We start from the raw sequence: 24150 nt of genomic DNA on the forward strand, positions 1-24150 counted from the left end.
GTTTTATGAAAAAAAGTTATAAGCCTAATACTATGAAGTAACATCTAATGCAGTTCTTTTTAAGTGCAATATATTTATTTCTGCTAGAAATATATTATCAACCTTATGTAATATTTGAAGCATTACATATTATTTGTAAACAGCTTAAAATTATATATTACCCCAATTGTACATAAGTACAAATGTGTGGATATTAGTTTCTTTCATTAAAAATGGTGTTTTTTTAAAAATATATATGCACCCATTTACACCTTTCATTCACTTACACTGTTTTATGATGTTTGGTATCTGTTTCCTCACCTGACAAAAAGGATTAGATAAGATTGTGGGTCCCAGCTGGCCACTCACAGGCTGGACATAGCCCGGGATTACTGCAAAGTATTTTGGGTTTGTCTTTAGTTGCATTTGAAAGCCTTTGGAAAAGACATTGCTCTCAAGTTCCCACTATTTTCCATTTTCTGCACCCAGTCCCCTTCACTTGTGTATGCTACCCAGTGAACCCTCAGAATCACATGATTTTGCACCTCTCTGTACTGAATTATACTGAAGACTCCATAAAACTTTAAAACTCCTGTATCTCATTTCAGCCATGAGCACTTGGATATGCTGTAATGATACTACACAAAGCAGAATGACACCAAGTAAGATTAGCCAAATTATAAGTCTTAATCCTCCTTCCACATGACAGTCCTTCAAAATATTTGATGTTATCATACCCCCTGCTTTCAAAAGTCTACTCTCTTACCCTTAATTTTTTTGTGCGTGCCTAACACCAACCTTTTAGAAATCTTTTATTTGGAAGGATTTCATGCTTACGGAAGAGTTGCAAGAAGACCATAAAGAAACCCTGTACACCCTTTATGCAGATTCACAATTGTAAACCTTTTGCCCTATTTACTTTATCATGTGCATTTACAGTGAGTAGCATGTGCATAAACACGCATGCACATGCATAGATATGTAATATATACAAATTATTTTTCTGAACCCCTTGAGAGTAAGTAGCATGTCATGCCCCATTATCTCTAAATAATTGAAAGTGTATTTCCTAAAAACAAGATTCCACTAAATAATCACAGTAGAGTTAGCAACTTCAGGAGATTTAACAACGATGCAGTACTGTGATGTATCATCTGTATTCCAGATTTGTCAAATTACCCAGTAATGTCATTTGTAGCATATCTTTTCTTCAGTACAGATCCACTTCAAGATCACATATTGCATTTAGTCATCATGCTACTTTAGTCTCCTTAATATAGTATAGCTCTTCAGCCTGTCTTTGTCTTTCATAGCAAAAGGATTCCTATTGTATTAGAAATCATGAATTCATACTGATACCTCCAATTCCAATGCACTCCCACAGAGTCCTCTTTTCTTGCTTTGCCCCATTCGATATCTGTATGGAATACAGTGGAAGAAGGCTCAACAATTACCTCAACGTATTTATTTACTCAACTCTACCATACACTTAAAACTAATTTCAGATTGCTTCACCTGTACAACTGCAATACACAAACCTTCTAAAAAGAGGTCAGGGTTTGTTTGCATTGTTTCCATGCTACTCAACTAACAGTATATAGCCAAATGATATGTTCAGCAGTTACTTTGATTAATTCATTTTTTGTCCTCCTGGATAGTTATGTTACTCAATGCGCAATACAAGTGGGTTTATTTGTTTGGTTTGTTTGGAGTTTTAATGGATCTTTTCGTTCCTATTTTTATTGATTTTTTTAAAAAATAGAAAATAATGTGCTTCCAACAAACTCATAGATCTAATAAGTGATTATGGCAAGGGTGGATTATAGCAAGGTTAGAGGATACAAGATTAATACTTTAGAAGACCATTGCTTTCGTATATACCAGAAATGAACAATTGGAATTTGAAATAAACAGTTGAAATATCATCACTAAAAAAAGAAAAAAGAACAAATAGGTATAAATAAAATATTCACAAAAGCTATATAAGGTAAACTACAAAGCTTTGACAAAAGAAATCAAGGAAGAGCTAAATAAATGGAGAGCTAGTCCATGTTCATGGATAGGTAGACTCAATATTGTGAGGATGTCTGTTCTTCCCAACTTGATCTATATATTCAATGCAAACACAACCAAAATTCCAGCCAGTTACTTGTGGCTAAGAACAAACTGATTCTAAAGTTTATTTAAAGGCAAAAGACCCAAAATAGCCAACACAGTATTGAAGAAGAAAAATAGTCAGAGGACTCACACTACCCAACTTCAAAACTTACTACAAAACTGTAGTAATAAAGACAGTGAACTATTGGCAAGAGAACGGACAATTAGATAAATGGAACAGAGAGCCCAGAACTAGGCCCACATAAATATAGGTAAATGACCTTTGACAATGGAACAAAGGCAATTCAGTGGAGAAATAATAATCTTTTCAACAAATGGTACTAGAACAACTGAATATCCACATGCAAAATAATAAGTCTAAACACAGACCTTAAATCTTTTTCAAACATTAACTTAAATGGATCATAGACTTAAATACAAAATGCAAAACTATAAAACTTCTAGAAAATAACAGGAGAAAATCTAGGTAGTTTTGGTTTTTTAGGTACAATACTAAAAGCACAATCCATTAACAAAAAACTTAACATGATGGACTGCATGAAAATTAAAAACTTCTGTGAAAAACATTGTTAAGAGAATAAAATGACTAGCCACACTCTGGGAGTAAATATTTGCAAAAACACATGTCTGATAAAGGATTCGTATTTCAAATATACAAAGAGCTCTTAAAACTCAACAGTAAGGAAAAAAACAAATTATGGGCAAAGGATCTCTCTGAACAGATACTTAAAGATATACAGATGGCAAATAAGCACATGAAAAGATGCTGGACATCACATGTGATTAGGGAGTTGCAAATTAAAACATGAGCTACAACTACATACCTATTAGAAGAGCTAAAATTCAAAACACTAGCAGTGCTAATGCTGGTGAGGATGTGGAGCAATAGGAACTCTCATTCATTGCTGGTGGAATGCAAAGTGGTACAGCCACTTAAAAAGATAGTTTGTCAATTCCTTTCAAAACTAACATAGTCTTATCATATGATCTAGCAAGTATGTTCCCGGGTATGTACCCAAGTGAGTTAAAATTTTATGTTCACTAAAAAATCTGCACATGACTGTTGACAGCAGCTTTATTCATAATTGCCAAAACTTAGAACTAAGATGTCCTTCAATAGGTAATGGATGAACAGTCTGTGGTACATCCATTATCCATACAATGGAATATTTTTCAGCAGTAAAAAGAAATGCACTATCAAGCTGTGAAAAGACTTGGAGGAATCTCAAATACATATTGCTAGTGAAAAACGAGCTATACACTGGGCAGTTCTAATTATATGACATTCTGGAAAAGGCAAAATTACAGAGATGGTAAAAAGATTGGTGGTTTCCACGGTTTGGAGGGAAAGAGGGAGAAATGAAGGGATGGTGCACAGGTGATACTTAGGCCAGTGAAATAACTCTGTGATGCTACTGTAGTAGTAGATACATGAAATCATGCATTTGTCAAAACTCATACAACTGTGCAACTCAGAGTAAGCCATAATGTAAACTATGGACTTTTTAGTCAATAATGCACCAATATTGGTTCATCAATTGTAACTAACGCACTACAATAATGCAATAGTTTAATAATAGGGGAGACTGCCAGGGTGGGGGAGAGGGGATATAAGGGACTTCTAGATTTTCTACTCGATTGTTCTGTAAACCTAAAACTGCTCTAAAAATAGCCTCTTAGTAAAACAGCAACAACAATGAGATACCGCTTCACAACCACTGCGATGGCTATAATTATAATTACAATAACAAGTTGGCGAGGATGTGGAGAAATTGGAACCCTTATATATTGTTGGTAAGAATATAAAATGGTGTAGTCCGGCCATTCGTGAAAAGGATAAACAAAAAGTTACTTACTATATGACCCAGCAATTCCACTCCTAGGTGTACACCCAGGAAAAATGAAGAGATATGTCCACACAAAAACCTGTACACGAATGTTCATAGCAGCATCATTCGTGATAGGCAAAAAGTGGAGACAACCCAAATGCCCATCAACTGACAAATGGATAAATAAAATGTGGCATATCCATATAATGAAAGATTATTCAGCTATAAAAAATGAAGTATGATAAATGTTACAGCATGGATGAACCTTGAAAACAGGATGCTAAGAGAAAGAAGCTGATCATAAAGGATTACATGTTATATGATCCCATACATGTGAAATGTCCAGCATAGAAATATCCATAGAGATGGAAAGTAGATTAGTGCATGCCAGAGGCTGGAAGGAGGGAGGAATGGAAATGACTGCAAGTGGGTATGGGGTTTCTTTTAGGAATAGTGAAGATTTAAATTCTGTTTACACTTATAACTAAGAAACTGCACTAGCCCTTTAAATATTTCCAAATTTTAGTTTTTTTAAAAAAAGTCTACCTTGCTTTTTTTGAACCCGGCTATACAGCCTTAATTAAGAAATATAAAAGCTGCAAAACTCAATGGTTTTTCTATTAATGGATTATAGATTGTCACTAATAAGTATCTCAAAAAGGGTTTCAACGGATGGTAGCAAAGATGAGAGCATTTTAAAGTTCCATATTTATCTTTAGGGGATGGGTCCATACCTATGCGAAAGCAGAGCTCTGCTGCCCCCAACAAGTCTGGTGGCCTTGATATAAACACATTATTTATTTAGGGCTGTCTCACTTTCCTCCTTATTCTCTAGTTGCCATTTAGGCTACTAGTAGATAGAAGTAATTAGAAAATAGGAACAAGGAGGCCCTCCCTACTTAGAGACTGGGCAGTGCATAAAGGTCAGGGATAAGGGGGAGGCCAGATTGGGGCTGGGCCAAAGAGATGAGAGAGAGATGAGCTCAGCCCTCTGGGTGGGCAATGACAAGTGTAGGTACTAGAGGACAAACTGTGGGATAGATTGCAGAGTAAGACCCTCAGGGTGGAGTCTGAACACATAGCTGGAGGCAGAGGAGGAGGGAAGGGAAAAAGTGGTAAAAAGAGATCTTAGTACAGGCCACTGTATGACTTAGCAGGTGCATCTACCTAAATATTTGTACAAATACCAACTAGAATCAAATAAGTTTAAAAGACCTTATTTACGCCATGTCATCCAAAGTATTTTATAGTTGAGGAAATCAGAGCCAGAGAAACAAAGTAAATTGGCCAAAGCATACTGGGCCTAGTCTAGTGATAGATCTTCAACTCTCTATTATAATCAAAGTTCAATCTTAAATCAACCTAAAATATTATATTATGTAAAATACAGCACACAGATTCATTATGTATCATTGGCACTTTTAGTATGTTTTGCACTTAATCCGCCCATAAATATTCTGAAACTCATTCTTTAAATCATTTCCTGTTTGCCCCAAAAATACTCATGTCTATTTCTACTGTAACATCATCATCTACATTTCTGTTACATTAGGATTAGAGACAAATTCTGTTTATAAATAACTCCACGAACAGTTTTTATATTTTATTTTCATGTTGAAAATTAGTCAGATTGTCTTCAGCCTCAAATAAAGTGTTTATGTAAAATTAAATGAGCACTGGCAGCAAGCTGCACTTTTTTTTTACTAAATGGGGAAAATGGACTAATATAGTAGAGGCTTTTGCTTACTAATATTGAATATAGTAATTCTTATATTAATTACTTTGGTGGTAAATAAATATAATCTCAATATGATGGAGTTTGTACATGGTATATTACCATCAAATCCAGGGAAAAATGGATTTTGTAGATTTTGGGGATGTGGTACATGTATATAAGTATAGTTGTGTATATGTTGGTTAAGTCATTTAATAGTGATAACTGAGTACTAAGCTGGTTCAAATGAATGTGCATATACTATGCAATTGTGCAGTCTCTCTACTTGGAACTGAAAGAATCTCCCAATTAATTTACGGATCACCTCCCTCCCTTTGAATAAGACACGCCTTTATAAGGCATGTCTTATCTGATAAAGGCCTGGAGTTGTTTATAAGGTATGTTGTATCTGACATAGGCCTGGAGCACTACACGACCAGGGCATGGGTGGCTTACAGAGCTCTAGGTTTTGGTTTGGGGTTTTTTTTGGGGGGGTTAGGAGTGGGGAGTGGATAGCCCCCTCATGGACACAGAAAATAGATTGGAACTCTTGGAAATTCCAACTTGTTATTACAGATGCCTTTCTCCCATAGTCCAAAAGACAGCATTATGCAAAGTATCACAGATGTATTTACATCTAAACTTGCTGTATGCTTCACAGCAAGTTGGTGTCTTTCCACTTTCTCCTTGATGAAGCACCTGCATTCAATATGAATTTAAAGAGGCTCTGTAAAGTAATTCAACAGCAGCAAATATGCTATTTAAAAATGAGTCAATCCAAGATATGTAAATCCAAGAAAGGTTTTAGACTGAAGCAGTTGTTTTATAAAATACACATGTCCAAAGACACTTTTTTAGTGGAGGCAACTTGCTGAAGAAGAATTTGAAAGGATCTTTTAACATTTATAAACAGACCAATTTGAAATTACCTAGAAAATAAGCAAGCTCCAAGAAGAACATACCTATGGCTATCCTATTTTTTGAAGACAAAAATGGAGCTACAAAATTAAACAAAGGATGTATTTCGTGTTTGAATTTATAGAAGTCTTAGAGCTGGATAATGAAAATAAATAAAATTACTAAATAAAATAACTATGAGATCCTAAGAATTTTGCCACCATCTTTGGGAATAACTAAGGCTGATAAACTAGAGACTAATACTTTGGTGCCAATTCCAACTCCTTGCACTGTACAGAGGGGGAAAAGTATCTTAATGCATAAGAAATTCTGAGACAGCACAAATAAAAACCAATCTTTTATGCAGAAAGTTTCAATTAAAGTGAAATTCATATTTTAAATTACCAAATTATAACTGGAAAAGTTTGTAATGTTTTCAAAATGGTCTTTGCTAAACTACCTCTATCTAGCCTGGAGGCTAGAGATGGAACTTAACTATCCACTTAAATTATATCTATGTATTTGTGCAAAGTTAAAACTTTAAATCTAATAAATTATTTGAATCAATTAAAACAAAGTCATTATTATTTGGAATACTACATCTTGGCCATGATGAATATCTTAATTATTTTGACATATGAAATATGCAATGTAATTTTTATGTGGTGTTACATTTGGAATTTTCCCACATTTCATATTTAGTAAATGGATTTATTATAAGAACAGTGATTTTTTTAAAGAATGAATTTAATAAGTAACTGGTTTGAAATTTTGATTTACAGATCATTATTGCCATCTGCTGGTTACATAGTTTAATTGCATTTTTTAAAATTCCCAATTGTTTTACTAAAAGACAAAGGAAAAACTGAGGCAAGTTTTAGATATCCATAACCGGATTAGAGATCTCTATGTAAGACAGATAATTTGCAGCCAGGTGCAGTGGCTCATGCCTGTAATCCCAATACTTTGGGAGGCAGAGGCGGCAGGAGTGCTTGAGGCTAGGAGTTTTAGACCAGCCTGGGCAACATAGATACCCCATCTCTACAAAAACAAACAAATTAGCTGTATGTGGTGGCCTGCACCTGTAGTCCTAGCCACTCAGGAGGCTGAGGCAGGAGGATCGCTTGAGCCCAGGAGTTCAAGGTTGCAGTGAGCACCATCACACTTTAGCCTGTATGACAGTGAGACCCTATCTTGAGAAAAAAAAAAAAAAAAAAAAAGCTAAATCATATGCAGCCAACAGACACATGAAAAAATGCTCATCATCACTGGCCATCAGAGAAATGCAAATCAAAACCACAATGAGATACCATCTCACACCAGTTAGAATGGCGATCATTAAAAAGTCAGGAAACAACAGGTGCTGGAGAGGATGTGGAGAAATAGGAACACTTTTACACTTTTGGTGGGACTGTAAACTAGTTCAACCATTGTGGAAGTCAGTGCGGCGATTCCTCAGGGATCTAGAACTAGAAATACCATTTGACCCAGCCATCCCATTACTGGATATATACCCAAAGGATTATAAATCATGCTGCTATAAAGACACATGCACACGTATGTTTATTGCGGCACTATTCACAATAGCAAAGACTTGGAACCAACCCAAATGTCCAACAATGATAGACTGGATTAAGAAAATGTGGCACATATACACCATGGAATACTCTGCAGCCATAAAAAATGATGAGTTCATGTCCTTTGTAGGGACATGGATGAAGCTGGAAACCAGCATTCTCAGCAAACTATCACAAGGACAAAAAAACACCACATGTTCTCACTCATAGGTGGGAATTGAACAATGAGAACACTTGGACACAGGAAGGGGAACATCACACACTGGGGTCTGTCGTGGGGTGGGGGGAGGGGCGAGGGATAGCATTAGGAGATATACCTAATGCTAAATGATGAGTTAATGGGTGCAGCACACCCGCATGGCACATGTATACATATGTAACAAACCTGCACGTTGTGCACATGTACCCTAGAACTTAAAGTATAATAAAAATATATATATATAAAAGCTAAATCATGAGGCATCTCTGTTTCAAAGATGATAAGATAATGCAAGAATATATTGCATCTTATCTAATTATAATGTGCTATTTTAATTGTCAATTAATCATAGATTAAATTATCAACCTAACTGCTTTAAGTTATTGTCATTAGTTAGTATACAGCTAAAATGTGACTCAAATAACCATTCAAAATAACGAGGTCAAAATAAGTGACCACTGTTAGAGAAGCTTTAAAAACGTGAAAACATCCATGATTCTATTCAACTGCACATAAAACTAAGTGTCATGATTTCCCTCTTATACACAAATCTACTCCTCTCCTTAGCAGGAGTAGATACATAATGATTTAGGCAACTATCTCTCAGTTAACTAATGAACCTAAAACATGTATCACTGTTTAATAATTACTAACATATCACTTGATGACAAAAGAAACCAAGTGAGCAAAATATTAATTGGAAGTATTGGCAAATAGCAATTACTTTTGCATCAACCTAAAAATCCTCACTAGTGCACTATAGGATGGCCAGTCTAGAATGTAATAAAGGAACAGTTGTTTAAGCACGTGCTGTGTTTTTGATGCTTTACAAGCATTAATTCATTCAATCATACCATCAGTAAGACAAATATAACTGTCTTCATTTTTCAGATGAGGAAATTAATCCTAAAGTGGCTAAATTACTAGCTCAAGGTCATACATTGGTAATCTTCCTATATGAGTCCCCTGTGTAAAAGATTTAGAGCAGCACATGGCACACAGTTAATTTTATGTGTTTACTAAACATATGAATCATAGAATATATCCTGCTTCTTTTTTCCTTTAACATTATATCATGACTATTTTCCTATATCATTAAATATCCATGCAAAATGACTTTAGTGGCTGTAATGCTTCACTATATGAATGTTTCATAACTTAGTGTTTGATACTGAGGCCACTTCTATTTTTCAACGATATAAATAATAGCACAATGAACATTCTTATAAAAAGATTAATTTTTTAAATGATAAAAATGACCAGATTTGTACTTTCAAGGGCTAGACCACGGGTAAGAGCATTTTGTATCCCACCAGGACACCAATGATGCAAAAGGCAATCAATTGGAAACTCCAGATAAAACAAACTGACCAAAAAGAAAAACAATCACTCCACTTCACTTATTGTTCCAAAAGACATTAAAATAGTCATATTTTAAAATAAGGTGCTTTATTTTGAGTTTGCCTAGCCATTCAAGAATATATTCTTATCAACCACCATAAATACTTTGTATTTTAAATGCAGTATTGGACAGATAGAATTTATTAGCTGTTAAAACTTGTGGAAATAACTACATCCTGATGCTTGATTTTAAAATTTGCGTATAGTTATTGCATGAATTAAGTGAGAAAACGTTTTGAGCACCAAGCACAATGCCAGGAATGTGGAAATGCTCCTTGAAAAAAATCTCCCAAAACAAAAAATGAGCAGTAATAGCACTTACTGAATTTAACTGAGTGACAAGATAAATAGTAGTGTCAGTTAAGTGCTCTAGACCTTCAGAAAAAGCATAATTAATATGGGCTGGAGAAATGGGCTGGGGCTTGGAAGGTGATAGCATTAGATGGGCAGGGAGAAAAGGATGTAAAAGCCAAGGGACGGCTTTTCCACATGAATAAAGGAATTCAGCAGTTATGATGTCTCAGGCTGTGGACCTCACCTGAAATGACTGGGATGGAAGATTTTGTGCCCGAGGAAGTGGGAAATTAAAGTTGAAAAGGTATATTGGGCAAATATTGAAGGCACTGGTGAGCAAGCCTAGGACGTGATTTGTGGGCCATGAACATTTTTGTGCTGTATTGCATCAGGAAAAATTAACCTGGCCACAATGAGCCATGATTTAGACTGGTCAGTTAGGATATGGGAGTTCAATTTGATCCATCATCAAACAGATGGGAAGTGAAGCGGTGTGAGCTACAGCATGTGGCCCGTGTCAGAGGACATGGAAAATGTCAGTGGCCCCAGTGCATCTGTGCCAGCCGCTTTGGCCTCCTGTAGGGCTGCGCGGTGACTGGGAGCTAAGCGCTCCCCTTTTTGTTGGTCCTGGCTGGTGCTGAAAGCGCTTGAGCACACCGCTCCTAGGGCTGACGACTTCTGAGGAACCTTATTGGAAAAGCATTTTGCTTTAAGATTCAGTAAACGCTGTCCTGTGCCAAGGAAGTGGCGTCAACCTGAGGCTCTGGGATCAGACCCACCGGACTCAGGCCGGCTCTGCCACGTGTTGCCCGCAGTCTCGGCCCGTTCCCTTCGCATTGGCAACAGGCACTGACTGTCCGATACCCCAGAGATCGTAGGAGAGCAGAGACTTTCCTAAGGCCGGGCGCACCACGAGCTGGCCGGCGGTTCCGTTGGCTTCCCTGACACACTTCCTACAGTCATTTCTTTCAGCTGAGATCTTCCCCTTTAATACCTCGTTAACGTGTAACCTTTTGGTTAAAATGTCAGATCTAAGACTAAATCCGAAGACAAGAATGAAACCACGGGAAGTTCTTCAGACTTAGTCGCCAGCAAGGTTATAGGGTGCAGGGGCGGCGCGCGGGGAAGCGATTGGCAGAGCTGTGCGCACTGGGGGTGCTGCAGGCGCTGGGGAGAGTGTGGAGAAGCTGCGTGGAGCTGCGCGCTCGGGGTGGGGGCTGCACTCCCAATGAAGCGCGTGAAGGGCAAGCGGTGATGAATTCTGCGCCAGTGGGGCTGGGAGCGTGTGGGGGGCTGTACATGGGGCTGCGCGCAAGGTGGGGACTGCACGTGCGGGCTTGGGGACTGCGCGCACCGGGGGCTGCAGGCGCTGGAGAGGGTGTGGGGGGCTGTGCGTGGGGCTGCCCTCACCGGAAGCTGCACGCTCGGGGAAGCGCGGAGGCGGGGGTGCTGCGCGCGCTGGGGAGCACGCGGGGGGACACGCAGGGACTGCCCGCACGAATGGCTTCGAACGCATGCGCCCCACCCCACATTTCACAGTCGCCATGACGACCGGGAGGTCCGCAACGGCTGCGGGGACAAGTCAGTTGAGGCTGCCAGGCGAGTCAGGCCTTTCTGGACCTCGCCTGACTCGGCTGGGCTGTGCCTGAAATTGACCCAGCTCCGCCAGGGATTATGAGAAAACAAGGAGTAAGCTCAAAGCCGCTACAATCTTCCCGCCCCAGCCAGTCTAAGCGGCGGCGCGGGGCCTCCCCCGCCTGGGAGCCGGAGGTGGAGGAGGAGGTGGAAAAGTCGGCCCTAGGCGGCGGGAAACTGCCAAGGGGCGCCCGGAGGTCCTCCCCGCGGAGGATCCGAAATCTGAATGAGCGAAAAGGCTTGGAGCTAGAGGTGGTGGCCAAGACCCTTCTTCTCGGCCCCTTCCAGTTCGTCCATAATTCCCTGGCGCAGCTCCGGGAAAAGGTGCACGAACTGCAGGCGCGGTGTTTCTCCAGCAGGACCACTATCGGCATCGGTGAGGAGAGGGCAGGAGAGCCCTAGGAGGAAGCCCCGTGGCGCTTTTCTTGAGTCTTGAAGGAGATCAGTTTAACAAGCAAGGGTTTGTGGGTGCCTAGTAGGAAATAATAGCAAGGTCCGAGTAGAAAGAAGTTGGCCAAAGATCTTGTCATTGAACCAGGGAAGAGAGAGATAGGGAGTATATTGGTTTGAAGGGCTGTCAGATCGCAGACAGTATTTTAAGGTCTAGGAGTTTTAAAGGCTGAGGGGAAGGATCAAGGGAAGAGGATGAGATTAAGATTCCAAGAGAGGAGATAATTAGTGGAGCAAGTCTTGGAATATTTGGGAGGGGTAGAATTAAAGGCACAAATTTGAGAAGCTAACCGTGGAAAAGAGGAGAGAGAATTCCTTTTCTGAGATGGCAGGGAGTCGAAAAGCGAGAGTTACTATATGGAGAAATGTTAAAGTGGAGATAAAAGAAATTGGGAGTGCTGGCGTCTAATGGTCTTTGTTTCAGTGAAGTATGAGGCTGGGTCACCTTCAGAGGTGAGATTGATAGGATGCCGGGGTCCAGGGGACATGCTTCTGTCACAGCTTGGAAAGGGCATGTGATAAGCCCTTCAAGCATTTAGAATACTGGCATCGTTACACCATATCATTTTTTTTCAGATGTGGTATGTGGGTTAAGGGAGGGAGTGAGAGAACAGAAAGATTTTGAGCATCTTTGGAAAGCTGGATGAATTTGGTAGTATATTTGACCTTTTCCTTATATATCATCTGAAGAGTTTTTGCCAGTGTATATAACTGTTAGGAGAATTAGAAATAGGATAGAAATATAGTTGAATAGGATAGTCTCTGTATATTTTAAAATTAATGAAGCCTAATAAACAGTTAATGACCATCTTTACAACCATTTAAAGTTTTCAACCTTTTAAAAAATATAGCAACTGTGCTTGCAGACAGTCCAAAAATACACCATGGGCCATACTTTACCTATCCTGGTATAAAACAAGTAAATCTTCCAATAAGTATTTAAAATAAGCCCAGGACAGTTAGTAATATAGGAAAAGATCTGGATAAGCATGGTTGAGAATTTTAACATTGCAATTTTTAAATTTTTTTAAATTTAATTTCTTCAATAATTATTGAATTAATTTGCATTTATTTTGTTAGCCAAGTGAAGCAATTTTTGAATTTTTAAGAGGCTATTATTGGTGGTTTATAAGACGACTTGCCAAGTATATTTGGGATAACCATAAGAAATACCATTATAAAATCTCAGAAGGGAGGTGGGACTTCTGGAATAGCCAAGGAAATGAACTCTTCCATGACGACAATGAAAATACTTGGATAATTATCAAAATCATTTTCTTCAAAACTTTGGAAATTAACCAAAGGTTTACAACAATCTAAAGGGCATTAATTCAAGAAAAGCTGCTGAACCTCTATAAGAACAGCAAAGTTTGTGGTGCTTTAACTTGTTCTATTCCCCACTCTTCTCTCTCCAGCTCCATGGTACCCTTGAAAACAAGCAATTCCCCAACCAAACGGGCACAGGCTGCGTTTGCAGCTCCTATAAAAGCTCCATACCCAGAGCAGTGTCTCCCAGCTCCCTGGTGAAGTCTTATGTATACATGGGGCGCTGGCACAGGTGCCTCCAGATTAGTCTCCTAGGCCATCTAGTAGCTCCTAGGTCCGGGCTCTTGCAAAGAGCTTGCAATTCATCAAGGGTTGAGTTGCACACTGGGGCTTTTAGATGTGCCGCTGAGGAAGTGATTGCCTGCATTTAATCGTCTTCTGATGAATGCTAGAGAAACTGATCTAGAGTGGCTCCTCTTGGTTAGAACTAGCTGAAGCATACTGTGTATATTTACTTCTTTAAAAAATTTCATATAAACGAATAGAAAATAATACTGAAAAAAAACAAAAAAGGTCACAATCTTCCATAATTCCATCACTCTTACCAATTACCTGAAGTGAAAAAACCCTCTCAAGTTTCTCCCTTTGCTTGTCAAGCCCCGCTGCAGAGAGGTAAGCTCTGTTCAGAATTTACTTTGTGTCCTGGATTTTTTCTTACGCTCTTAGAGACAGGATTAGCTGGCCGTCTTGCTTTGTGTGTTATCTTTCTAGACGTGTAAAATAATACATTAGAAATACTTGTTTTAATGGCATTTTATAATAAAGCAGCTATTAATGTCTTTCCTTTTTTTCTTTATTCCAGCCGTCTTTGTGGCAATTTTACATTGGTAAGATTTAGTTTCAGTTTGAAATATTTAAAAACATTTGAATTAAAAATTGCCATCACTTTGCATACAGTAAAACAATAACTTCTGGCTGTATTTGTAGAACATCTTTATGTGCACCAATTTATACATGTATTTTGCTTTTTTACAAACCTCATATGTGAAACAGTATTTACAAAATAGATGCATTAGGGGAATAGTAACTTATGAATTAAAATATTTTTGCTTTACCAAATAATTCACCACACGTTTCTTTAAATATCTAGCTTTTCTAGTGTATTTTGCATGTGTAGTTCATTTAAAATCTTCCTTTATTTTATGGTAGTTATATGTTGCTAGTGAAATAACTTTTTTTTTTTTTTTGAGACAGAGTCTTGCTCTGTCTCCCAGGCTGGAGTGCAGTGGCGCGATCTTGACTCATTGCAACCTCTGCCTCCCAGGTGAAAGTGATCCTCGTGCCTCAGCCTTCCAAGTAGCTGGGATTACAGGTGTGCATCACCACAACCAGCCAATTTGTTGTATTTTTGGTGGAGATGAGGTTTCACCATGTTGGCCAGGCTGATGTCAAACTCCTGGCCTCAAATGATCCACCTGCCTCGGCCTCCCAAAGTGTTGGGATTACAGGCATGAGCCACCACACTCAGCCAGTGAAATAACTTTGTTGATAAAGTTTTAGTAACATCTGCCAATTGGAAATCAGGTAAAAAAGAAGATAAAGATTCTGCAGTGTTTATACAGAGTTAAATGGTTCCGAGTCTTTCAATGTGCAAGCCTGTGTACATTATTTTACAAAAGTGTTTATAAAAATTTGTAAAATAATATTTCCCTCTGGAATATTTTATTTTTACCTGTGCTCAGTGATTTCTACCCTTGGGAGGTATGAGATCTGCCCCTATGTTCTATTGACACAGTGCTTCTCTAGACATTTAATCTGCAGGGAGATTTTGATGTTAGAACTGAGGCTGCAATGGTAGGGAATATTCCTGCAGCTTTTGGTACCCTGGCATATGGCCTAAATGTAAAGAAGGGTTAGTGGAAAACAGGGTTAATGTATGGAACTTTGCTTTATTTTCAACTTCACTGGAAAGTACTGACTACATAACTTAGCTATAGCATAATTGTCGACCATAGCTAATTTTGTTTATCACATATGCTCGTTTCTTCACTGCCTACAGCTGTTGAGTTTCACTACTAAAAGGTCTTCAAGTACACACCTGTATTCTTTGGCACTTGAAAGTTGATCCCTTATGTGATATTATACTTATTGTAAGTCTGCTTTGATCTAAAGTAATTTTATTTAAAATTATATTCTGAACCCTTTTCAACAGTTATGGAGGTATTTCCCAAGGCCGGTACATTAGAATCACTTGAAACTTAAAAAACAAACACTAACCTGCCTCTGTTCTGATTTAGAGGCCTGGGATGGAAGGAAGGGTGAAAAAAGCCACAAGGATTTTAGATATACAATTAAGGTGTGTGTTTTGTTTTGTTTTTTTTTTTGAGACAGAGTCTCACTCTGTCGCCCAGGCTGGAGTGCAGTGGCATAATCTGTGCTCACTGCAACCTCCACCTCCTGGGTTCAAGCAATTCTCCTGCCTCAGCCTCCCTAGCAGCCAGGATTACAGACATGCCCTACCATGGCTGGCTAATTTTTGTATTTTTAGTAGAGACGGGGTTTCACCATGTTGGCAAGGCTGGTCTCAACTCCTGACCTCAAGTGATCTGCCCGCCTCGGGCTCCCAAAGTGCTGGGATTACAGGCATGAGTGAATGCACTTGGCCACAATTAAGTTTAAAAACCACTGAGTTAAGGAATTTCAGGTGTGTGCCATACTGGATTATAAATGCCGAAAAACATACAAGTTAGTAAGCCAATTATAAAATTAATATTATAACAATTTATTGTTTTCTTTTTTATGGCTTTCTTATTGCTTATTTTACTGTTAGTTTTGAAACTTGTTCTTACTGTAATATGATACTTCATTTTTTTCTAGGTTACATTTAGTAACACTTTTTGAAAATGATCGTCATTTCTCTCACCTCTCATCTTTGGAACGGGAGATGACTTTTCGCACTGAAATGGTTAGGTTTCTTCTTCTAACGAATTAATTTGTGGTTTAAGAATAGCGAGACTATGAGGTAGAAATGTATTAGGAACTGGAACGAACTTTTGGTGAACTGCAGTGTTTCATAAGCTATAACCCAGTTTATTATTTAAATAGTAAAGTGTTTGAGATTATTTTTCTGTTACTTACTTCATTGTCTCTCACCCTTTCCTAATGCAGACTTCTTTTTAAGATAATAAAGATGAATTATAATAGCTGAGGAAGGAGGACAAAGAAAGCACTGAAGAAGTGATAAAGGGGAATGAAATGAGATGTTATCAGAAATTGCTTTCTCTTTGGCTACGGTTAGGAGATCCCATGTTTTACCTGGGCCTTTTAATGATGACAATTATTATTTGGCTCTCTTTTGATTTCAAGATAATCTCTTTTCAGAGATAACTTTTGATACAATTTTTAAATAATTTTCTGTTTTTCAATACTTAATCTTTAAAATGGAGTTTTCTGCCGTACATATCTCACATAATTGTTGTGAGGAGTAAGTGGGATAGCGAATGCCAAAATTGTGCAATTTTACATTTAGAAGACACCACAACCGTCCATCTTCCAGATCTGCTCACAGCTGGTTGGGCGCCTAGTGAAGCACTGAAACTGGCTCTCCTCAGCCTAGCCATTGCTTTTTGTTTAAATTATGGTAAAATTTAGATTTAAATTTGTAATAAAAAATTTCAATGTTTATCATTGAAGCGTACAATTCAGTGACATTAAGTACATTCGTGTTGTCTTGCAACTATTACCACTGTCCACATCCAGAACTTTTTGCTATCCCAAACAGAAACTCCACCCACTAAACACTAATCACACCCAGCTCTATTTTCAGTCTCTATGATTTTGCCTATGCCAGGCCCCTCAGTCACTGCTTTTTAATTTTCATCCCTATATTGCCCCTATAAAGTTTCAAAGCATTGGATACATTAACATATGTATGACGTTTGAACATTTTAAAGGTATTTCCAAAGACAGAATATAAAATATTATTAAATAAAGAGTGTAACTGTGGCAGGGTCTGGACTTTGGTGACAGATCGCTGGATTCTAATAGCAGTTCTGTGCTTTATTGTATGACGGCTAGTCAGGTCACCTCTCAGATTCTCAGTAATCTCATCTGCTCAATAGAAATAATGACAACCTTAGAGGGGTTTAGGGAAAATGAAGGGAGATAATGAAAGGCAACACATAGCGGAATACTTAACACAAAACAATAGCTGTTATTAGTAACTGATTTATATATTTAATATTTCCCTAAATATGGACTTTTGCATATTAGATATCCTTTAATTGTTGTATTGCTTTGTTATCCTCCTAAGCAGAAAGGAAAATTCTTTATGAATTCATATTTTGCCAATCAACTATGAGGTAATGGCCTTTCAGACATCAGCTAAAACAGACCTGTAATTTAGTAGTTACTCATGTTGGATGAGGCAGATATGATTATAGCATATAGCATTTTTTAGGGAGAACGCATTTTAAACAATGTGGCCCTTTTTTGCTTTTAGATTTTAGGCGCGAAAGCAAGAAATTTTGGGGGAAATAAGACACAACATGCTGTTGTTAATCCATGAATTTTAACTCAACAGCACTTTTACTATCCTAGTGAAGCCTTTGTTTTATATGCTGAAGTGTAAGACACTAAAATAATCTGCTTTTTAGTACATAGCATTTGTGAGCAACAATAGTCACTCGACATTGAGCTTTCACTTTGCACAGAGGATTAGATGGAGCTACGAATAAGCTAGAAGCACTGGATTCCTTGCTCATGATGCTTGTGGTCATTATATTTTATTTCCTAAGAGCATGGGAAAAAAAGAAGTAATTTTCTATATGCAAAGTTGTACAGAGGCATGAAGGCATCCCTGTTTATGATAGAATTAATCAGATGTCAACCTTCAAGCATCTCAAATGTGGGGGATAAAACCAGATTTGGGAAAATCAAACATATACTGTCTACACATTTTAAGACATTATTAGAGAAACTCTTTAAGTTGTTTGACCATCCCTCCAACTCTTTAGTTTGAAAGCCTATAGAAAATGTGAAAGAATAGTACAGTGATCACCTGAAAATAAGTGCTCTTTAAAGTCCAAGAATGAAAATAGCGAGGAGTAATTAGGAATAATTAGGAAGTCTTATTATTAACCTTTTTTTTTTCAGAAAAAAAAGTTCTAAAGAAGTGATAAAAATAAATATTTTAGTTTTAATTACATTGACAATATATGCCTTTTTTTTTTTTTTAAAAAAAAGGGACTTTATTATTCCTACTTCAAGACCATTATTGAAGCACCTTCATTTTTGGAAGGACTGTGGACGATTATGAATGACAGGCTTACTGAATATCCTCTTGTAATTAATACAGTAAAACGCTTCCATCTTTATCCAGAGGTGAGTCATAATTTGAGACAAATAGTATTTGTAGAATAATCCTCTTTATCAGATAAAAATAGTAAGCACAATCTTGTTAAGAAAGGGAGGGGACCTTTCAGGTTTATTGTGTGTATCCTTATAGTTGAGCAGAATATCATAAGTTCCTCTCTTAAAATTTAAAGACCCCAGAAACTGTTCTCACATGAACTCAAAGAATGAACCTTAGTGTGTAAATAATGGCCAGGGTAATAGACAAGCCAAATGGAAAAGAGAGTCATGGGAGCCAAAAGGTTCTAACTGGGGATGGGCTTTTGGCTTTGGACACCTCGTAGGTGGGCACGATGACCACGTGAAGGGACAGTGAGAGTGACGAGCTTGAATAGTGATCTTGGAGTTATGTTAGTAAAGTAAGATTTATTTAGTCACACAGCCAGAAATCTAGTACTATTTTCCAACACTTAGCCTAAAAGAGTAAGGTTGTTATAGTAGTCTATAAATGCTAGAAATTTGAAAAACGGAGACAAAATTAGTGAACTCAGTTTGTGAACTCAAGATAAATGCTAAATTTGACACCATGGTAAATACTACTGTTGAGTTTAAAGTTGTCTCAGGATCCAGCATATTAATGAAAAGTTACTGCTTTCTAGTCCTTTATTCATATTTTTATAGCTTTTAAAAATTATTCTTTAGATTTTGAAATGCTTAAAACTACAGAGACTTAGAAAATAATATTCAAATATGTGTGATCAACCATCTAAAATAAATAAATGCTAATTTTTGTCATTTTCGCATCAGCTATTTTAAAATAATTAAAATATTATAAATATAGTTAAAATCACCTTTGTTCTGCTTCTAGTCCAACTTATATCTTTATTAAAATTTGGTGTGTGTATCCATCCAATCTCTGTTTTCAGAGATTGTTTTATTTTGTGCTTTAAGTCCACATAAATGATCTCATACTGAATGTGTCACTGTAGGATTTTTTTCTTCAAAATTGTATTTTTGAACTTTCTGGATATATATATTTCTTTAATTTTAACCATTTTATGAATTCTAAAGTTTATGTATTTCCCCATCTTAATATATTATTTCCAGTTTTTTGATTACAAGCAATGTAATCTAAAATGTACACTTTTGTACGGTTTTCTTCTGTATATGTGCAATATTTTGTCTAGGATATATACCTAGAAGTGGAATTGCTGTTATAGAGTGTGTGCTTTTTCAGCTTTACCAGATATTGTTAAATTGCTGTCTGAAGCAAATGTAGCAGTTCACACTGCTGTCTAGAATTTTCTCATATCCTTATTAGATTTTGAATTGTCAGACCCTGTGATTTTTACTCTTATGATGGCTGTGATATGCTTTTTTGTTTTAATTTGTTCTTCCCTTATTATTTATGGGGATAAATATATTTCCACGTTTAATAAGCATGTGGATTTGTTCTTCTGTCAACAACATAGATAAATCTTTGTCACCAAATCAGCTTTTTTGAGGTATGACTTACATGTAATAAAATGTGCCAGTTTTGAGTGTACCGTTCTCTGAGTTTTGACAAATGTATGAAGCTATATATCCATCACCACAATTGAGTTACAAAACATTTTCAGAATGCCAAAAAATGCTCCATTGTGGTAACTGTCTTTTCTCCCATTGAATTAATTGTCTCGGTACATTCATTGAAAATTGAATGACCACATTATGTGTGAATCTGTTTCTGGACTCTATTATTCTCTTGACCTGTAATTATGCCAATACCACACTGTCTTGATTACTGTAACTTTAGAATAAATCTTGAAAGTAGATAGTTCTCCAGCTTTTTCCTTTTTAAAATTGTATTTCTATCTAAATGTTAGGGTCAGCTTATTAATTTCTCAAAAAAAAACCTGCTGTGATTTCGGTTGGGATTATGTTGGATTTGTACATGTATTTGGGAAGAACTGACATCTTAACAATATTGAATTTTCTAATCTACGATCATGGTATAGATCTCCATTTTGTTGATTATTTTTAATTTGTCTCAGCAATGTTTTGTATTTTTTCAATGTACAGTCTTCCTCAGTACTCTTTTATTATAAATGGTATTATTTTAAAATTTTTATTTTTCCATTTTTTGTTGCTTTTGTATAGAAATATAGTTGATTTTGAATATTAACTTTGTACCAGAATCTCGATGAAGTCAGTGGTTCTAGTAGCTTTTTGTAGAATCCTTTGGATTTTTCTATGCACATGATGATATAGTCTGTAATTAAAAGCAGTTTTACTTTCCGGTAGATATACCCTAAATGTTTTCAAACAGCTTTATTGAGGTATAATTGACATATGGTAGCTGGTCATATAGATGAAGTGTAAAGTTTGATTAGTTTTGGCCCACCTGTAAAACCATCACCAGTCAAGATAATGAGCATATCCCTCATCTCGAAGTTTCCCTGTGCTCCTTGGTAATCCCTCCTTCCTTCATTTCTCTTTGCCCACATCCCATCCCTAGGAAACCGCTAATATTCTTTTTGTCATTATGGTTTAGTTTGCATTTTCTAGAATTTTATAGAAATAGAAACAGAGTTGTTCTGTGCCTAGGTCTTAATGTATGTGGTTGACTGAGTGATGACACAGATAGATCAGTGCCGCTGAAAGAAGAATTTATGAGTAATACTTCTTTGGAGAAGAGGACAAGTCACATCACACAGAGCCACAGGAGACAGACAGTTTGGTCAGGTGGAAGCAGGACTGAGGGTAAAGCCTAGGTCATCGTTTTTATTGGGGTTTCTATGGGAAAGGCAAAACCAGGCAGAGTTTAAAAAAGAAAAGAAATAAACAAAATCAAAAGACAGTTGACAAACTGGGAGAAGATATTTGTTTGGTTTCTTTTTGTTTGTTTTGAGACAGAGTCTCACTTCATCACCCAGGCTGAAGTGCAGTGGCATGATCTCGGCTCCCTGCAGCCTCTGCCTCCTGGGTTCAAGCGATTCTCCAGCCTCAGCCTCCAAATAGCTGGGATTACAGATGTGCGCCACCACACCTGGCTAATTTTTATATTTTTAGTAGAAACTGGGTTTCACCATGTTAGCCAGGCTGGTCTCAAACTCCTGGCCTCCAGTGGTCCTCCTGCCTCGGCCTCCCAAAGTGGTGGGATTACAGGCGTGAGCCACCATGCCTGGCCAGGAGAAAATATTTGTAATATATCTCATAGATAAAGGGCTAATACACCTAATACATAAAGAACTCTTTATATATTTAGCTTCTGGAGGCTTCAGGTGTCAATTTGGTGATGAAGAGAGCTGGAATGATGGCACTCTCATTCCTGCAACAAGTAAAATAGCTGGACAAACTGCAAGATAACACCTTTTCTTGAACCCTTCAGAAAACTGAGGTCAGAGGACAACCAATGCAAAAATTCAAGAAGGACAGGTGCCTGCAGAAAGCACAAAGAACCGAGTATTCTGGAATAGGAACTGCTTGACTGAGATAGATGCTTTTGAATGCCACATAAGCTGGCACAAAGATTAAACCAGAAATTTTTTAATGAAATGCTACAGGCTTAGTGTGAGGTGGTATGAAATGAGAAGGTGGGCAGGCTCTCTCAGGGAAGACTGGGGAAGTATTTAGAGAAAGCTTTCCCTATGGTGCTGGCTAGGGGACAGGAAAAGCAATCATTGCTCAGACTCTGCTCACACCATGTTGTGAAATCTCTCCTAAGGAAAAGAAAGCCATGATCTGCAGGATGAACGGTATCAAACCCATCGTCTGAGGACACTGGTGGGTATCCAGTGAAGCTGGTGAAAGAGAACAGGCAGGAAAAAAAAAAAAACCTAAATGTTAAAAAACAATCATATTCCTTGAGAAGGGAACACTTACGAAGGGTACAGCCCCCAAGTCCCAAATTCACAGTACCTGTCTAAGATTGAGGCTTAATTGGAACATCAGAAAACCTGTCACTCTTCCCCCATTACATTAACAAGCCTTTGGTAAAAATCACAGTGGAATGTGACTGAGTGAGTTTTGCAAGGCATTTTCTTTCTAGGGAGCAGCACAAAGGAAAACCCAAAACCGAGTTCAAAACAAGGTACCACTAGAGGAATTTGAAATCGCTAGTGTCCATAGCAGCAACAAACTCCAGCTTTGGTAACTATAGCAATTACAAACTTCAAAACCAGCCCCCCCCTAACTAGATTAACACAAATCCCTACAATAAAGACCTAACGGTAAGAAAGATGTTCTTATTTTCAAGCATAAAAATACTGACCTCTATGTCTACTGTCTTATGCAACATGTCTAACTTTCAGCAAAAGTTATGAGGCATACCTAAAGGTAAGAAAAAGCACAGTCCGAAGAGCAGAGCAGTCATCAGCCAGACCCAAAGAAGATACAGATACTGGAACAACTGGACAGGAGATTTAAGTAACTATGATTAATATTTTAAAGACCCAAATGGAAAAGACAGATGATATGCAAGATCAGATAGATAATTTTAGCAGAGAAGTCGGACACTATAACAATCAAAGGGAAATGCTAGAAATAAAAAAAAAAGTAAAAAATGCCTTAGATGAGCTCATCAGCAGACACAGCCCAGCAGAAGAAATAATCAGTGAGTTTGAAGATAGGTCAATAGGAATGCAGAGAGGAAAAAAAGTGGAGGAAGGAAATGATAGAGCATCTAAGAGCTGTGACACCATATCAAATATTCTAATATATGCATAATTAGAATCCCAGTGGGAGAGGAAAGGATGAGGAAGAATAAACATTTGAAAAATAAATGACTGAGAATTTTCCAAAATTAGTGACAGATACCAAACCACAGATCCAGGAAACTCAGAGAACATCAAAAAGGATAAATATCAAACAAATGCATGAATGAATAGATAAACAAACCAAACATGCATATGCAAACCTAGGGGTAAATGTAAACACATTAAAGAGTATGAGACAGAGACTATCTCACAAAGCCTAAAATACTTATCGTCCGGCTCTTTATAGGAAAAGTTTTCTGACCTCTTATCTAACAGAATGAATAGACTAGGGATATAATGTGAGTTTCTTGGGCAGCACCAAGGGCTTCATTTGAGGTTGATGGTCTTGAATTGAGAACAAAACCAGCTAACAGAATTGTATTTCTCCAGCTGTAATCGGATTCCCGAGTACAAACATGGAGAAAATGGAGAGTTGGATTAATCATGTTGGGTCAGCTTTCCCTTGGATGTAGAAAGCCAAAAAGAACATTGCTCGTGGCCTTCCAGCAATGTCAGCAGCAACAACAAAAGCCAGACAGTCTTCAAATTTACTTCTCCTGAAGCAGTCAGGGAGCTGAGGTCACAGGGAAATCAAATAACCCAAAATAAATTAAAAAGAAAAAGCATGTGCAAGGAGAACAGAAACAAGCATTTAATTACATGGGTCATGCCACTAGACACAGTGGTAAAGAATTCAGCTCAA

The 24150-nt window shown here is 37.5% G+C and overlaps 1 protein-coding gene and 1 long non-coding RNA gene across 5 annotated transcripts in view; one reads left to right on the forward strand and one right to left on the reverse strand.

Moving 5' to 3' along the window:
• The window catches only part of LOC129490045 (uncharacterized), a 32672-nt gene extending 21143 nt beyond the window's left edge, over window positions 1–11529 (reverse strand). For 2 of the 3 annotated variants that reach the window (XR_010113718.1, XR_008660147.2), the window contains exons 1-2: window positions 10873–11350; window positions 1339–1396 (exon numbers count right to left, since the gene is read on the reverse strand). This is a non-coding gene — a long non-coding RNA (uncharacterized lncRNA). Of the gene's footprint in view, window positions 1–1338; window positions 1397–10872; window positions 11351–11418 lie in introns of those variants that run through there. The other variant, XR_010113717.1, reaches the window with a different exon arrangement.
• The window catches only part of DPY19L2 (dpy-19 like 2), a 125380-nt gene continuing 112316 nt past the window's right edge, over window positions 11087–24150 (forward strand). For both annotated transcript variants that reach the window (XM_055293438.2, XM_055293439.2), the window contains exons 1-5: window positions 11087–11104; window positions 11548–12019; window positions 14222–14246; window positions 16237–16324; window positions 18604–18741. In XM_055293438.2, the coding sequence (XP_055149413.1) occupies window positions 11683–12019; window positions 14222–14246; window positions 16237–16324; window positions 18604–18741 (588 nt within the window). In that variant the 5' untranslated portion in view covers window positions 11087–11104; window positions 11548–11682. The remainder of the gene's footprint in view (window positions 11105–11547; window positions 12020–14221; window positions 14247–16236; window positions 16325–18603; window positions 18742–24150) is intronic.

The sequence above is a fragment of the Symphalangus syndactylus genome, chromosome 9 (genome assembly GCF_028878055.3).
Source record: "Symphalangus syndactylus isolate Jambi chromosome 9, NHGRI_mSymSyn1-v2.1_pri, whole genome shotgun sequence".
In the NCBI taxonomy this organism is placed as follows: Eukaryota; Metazoa; Chordata; class Mammalia; order Primates; family Hylobatidae; genus Symphalangus; species Symphalangus syndactylus.